At 40.0% G+C, this 3,599-nt stretch overlaps 1 protein-coding gene across 1 annotated transcript in view; it reads left to right on the top strand.

The window, feature by feature from the left end:
- Positions 1 to 3,599, top strand: part of LOC107667798 (pappalysin-1-like) — a 90,513-nt gene that overhangs the window by 29,057 nt on the left and 57,857 nt on the right. Inside the window, exon 7 of the mRNA XM_016459516.1 lies at positions 1,062 to 1,563. Coding sequence (XP_016315002.1) covers positions 1,062 to 1,563 — 502 coding nt within the window. The remainder of the gene's footprint in view (positions 1 to 1,061; positions 1,564 to 3,599) is intronic.

Raw genomic sequence — 3,599 nt, 5'->3', positions numbered from 1 at the left:
CGCCCCCCCCCCCCCCTTCAGCTGCCTCACAATGACCTCTTGACAGTTTCTAAAAAGGAAAAACTGGGCCCAGGGCCAGAATTCTCCCCATGACCTCCTGCCGTCTCACTGAAGAACATCATTTGGCCCTCTTAGAAACTGTTTGTTTTTGAAATGCCATTCATTAATCCAAAAACCCAATAATCATATGCAATAGTCATTGCAATTGATATTGTTCAGGGTCATTTCTACAGTCTTTTATGTTCATCTGTAAATAATTAGCACTGCTTGCTAAGGCAAACATGGGTATTACTATTGGTCATACTTAGGTTTAAAGGTTTAACCACATTGCAATACCCTGGCAAGCATGCTAGCATCCTGGCGGCATCAATGTACCCCTCTTATTTTCATAGGAACAGTCTTGATTTTCATCCTTTGCTGTCCTCCTTAGGTCCACCAAACATAGAAGGATTCTGTAGAAGGATTGACTCATTTAGAGTAATTTGTTTGTGAATTGGACTACGCTGCTTGCACTGTATGTGTTTGAGTTACTAAAAACAATCAGTTCATAAGAGTCATTTGTGTGTGAATCAAACAACACTGGGCATGCTGTATGTTGTGTACAGGACATTTAGATGGAAAAACATTTCCGATTAAAAGCCTAGAGAAAAAAGTCTTGATTTTCATCCTTTGCTGTCCTCCTTAGGTCCACCAGACATAGAAAGATTCAGTAGAATGATTGACTCATTTAGAGTCATTTGTTTGTGAGTAGGACTACACGGCTACACTAAAAAGAATCAGAGAGTCTTGTGTGTGTCTTTAAAAAATGTGGGCCTAGTAAACATCCATTATTTCTTTTTGGCAATAGTACTATTGTTCATACTTTAAGGGTTTAAGGGTTTTCAGCCGCATAGCAATACCCTGGCAAGCACGCTAACATCCTGGCAGCAACAATATACCCCTCTCATTTTCATAATCTCACAGTGTCTTAGGGGAAATAAAATGACATTAACTTGTGCTAAGTTTGAAACATGTTGACTAGAGAAAAGAGTCTTGGTTTTATTCTTTGCTGTCTTCTTTAGGTCCACCAGACGTAGAGCAGGCCTGTGAAGCGAGTGTCAGCACTTGGAGCCCCAACGCCGGCCTAGACTCAAGTAGTGTTGGCTCAGCATCTTGCTCACCCCAGGGCTGTATGCTGCAGCTCGTGTTTGCCTATCCACTGGTGCCTGACTCCCTCACAGTTTGGGTCACCTTCTTCTCTCCGGAGGAGACTGGACTTCCTGCAGTTCACGACATCCTTCTGCTGACCCTCAGTGGTAACAACATCTCGCTGGGTCCACAGTATGTGTTCTGTGACACACCGTTGACTCTTAAACTAGATGTGAAGGAGGAGGTGTATGGGGTGCAGTTCTTCACCATGGAGCAGCACTTGGAAATCGACGCCACATTGCTCGCCTCAAAGCCAGACAATCCTCTGTGCCGGTCGTGTCATCCTCTACGCTATAGACTGATTCGTCAGCCACCGTTCGCTCATTCACCACATGGGCTGATCCTTCAGGAACCCACTCTGAGATATGTGGACAGGTAAGGATTAGGGGTGCATATATTATTTATATACTACCATAGTTTTTATCAATATTTTTGAATGAACTTTTCATTTTAGTAATTTTTTTTTGTAATTTTTTTGTTTTGGTTTTTATTTATTTTATTTCCAGTTAGTATTTTGAACGCTTCAACTTAATGAAAATGAAATATTGCCCTGGCAACTAACTGAAATAAGTTTAAGTTTTTATATAATATTCATATTTTATTTTATTTCAGCTTTATTTCACTTATCAAAAATGTTAATATTTTTAGTTAATACAACATCCAACATGCCTCAGACATGGCCTGATACAATTATAATTTCATTAGATTCAGGGGCCTGTGATCAATATAATAATATTACAATATTATTTGTCTATTTTACACAACCAGTTAAATTTATATTAGCTCACAAATGCAATCAAAATATAACATGAACATTTAATTTAACTCTGTGAAAATTGCAAATCCTGTATCCCAGTTTGGACACTTCCAACTTAAAATACACTTTAGTGTTTAAAGGGGTCATATGATGCGATTTCAAGTTTTCCTTTCTCTTTGAAGTGTTACAAGCTGTTAATGCATAGATAAGATCCCTAAAGTTGCAAAGACTAAAGTCTCAAACAGTCCCAAAGAGATATTCTTTATAAAAGTTAAGACTCATCCACGCCCTCCTAAAACGCCTCATTCAAACACACCCCCCACATGTCTACATCACTGTGTGGGAAGATTTGCATAACACCGCCCAAATGTATACGCAAAGAAAGAAGGCGTAACTTTGATTCTCGCTGTAGTATTGTTGCCGCCTCCGCCATGTCGTGGAGACGCTGTGTGTTTCGTTGTGAAAGTGAAACTACTTTGTTTGGTCTTCCAAAAGAGGACACAACTAGAAATCAGTGGTTAAGTTGTATTTACAACACTGTTCCAGAACAGTTCAACCCAAATATTCAAGTGTGTGCAGCACATTTTATGGAGGACTGTTTCCTGAACCTGGGAAAGTAGCCTGCAATGCCGTCTACACACAAAGGCTGTTTCTATAAAGTGGGGCAATTCCAACTTTGCAAGGACAGTCTGGTGCTTCTGACTCACAGCCTGTAAGTACGTTTTCATATTTAAAGAATTTGCCACTGACGATTCAAACACGAGTTTTGAGCAGTGTAGAGTAGCGCTTGTTGTTTGTCATTTCTCCGATCACAAATGCAGACATGGTTTTATGTTTACGCGGCGCGATATGCAACGCAACGTGTAAAAAGACAGTATAAGTCATTATAATCAGTAATTATGTCCCCACTGGATGCAACAAATGCCTCGTTTGTAATGAGTTTTATTGTTTTTGTGTCATCGCGCCGGGACACGGCATCACAGTATGGTAAAGCCGCCTTTCCACTGTCTCCGACGAACGACAAGCGACAGACCGGAAGTCATTAATTTCGAATGGAGAGTAGTGGGGGAGCTGCGTGGAGTTCCGATCATATGCGTATGCGGAAAATTCGGATCTGATTTGAGCTTTGGATGCGTTAAAATATTTGAACTTCTGCGGCTAGACCGTATGCGACCGCCCGACCGACCGGATGTGATGTATTCTATTAAAACTATGAGCGTAAGGTTAGAATTACCAATATTTTGTTCACTTTAACATTATTCTTTAAACACTATTTCTGTAAAATGGTGCTTTTGAATAATTATGGCAGAAATAATTATTTTATAATTATTAAATAATTATTTATGTTGATTAGCCCCATAAAACCTACTATGTTTTTATTTTGGTTGTCATTTGTTTTTTGACAATACATTCATACATTAATTATATTCATTAAAATCATAAATTTTACCATGGTGAATATGCCGAGGTAACGGTTGCTGCACGACCAATTTGAAAGGACTGTGCGACTGCCACTAGGGGGAGAAATGCGACAGTCGTGTCCGAATGTTGTGTGCAGTGGAAAGGCAGCTTAAGGGGCATAACAATTCCGTCACACGCTTGAGGTATTCGGCCAATCACAACGCACTGGATAGCTGGCCAATCAGAGCACACC

This window comes from Sinocyclocheilus anshuiensis, unplaced genomic scaffold, assembly GCF_001515605.1.
Source record: "Sinocyclocheilus anshuiensis isolate Anshui unplaced genomic scaffold, SAMN03320099.WGS_v1.1 scaffold2558, whole genome shotgun sequence".
Classification (NCBI taxonomy): Eukaryota; Metazoa; Chordata; class Actinopteri; order Cypriniformes; family Cyprinidae; genus Sinocyclocheilus; species Sinocyclocheilus anshuiensis.
Note: the sequence above shows the minus strand (reverse complement) of the source record. Positions and strands in the feature narration are given on the sequence as shown.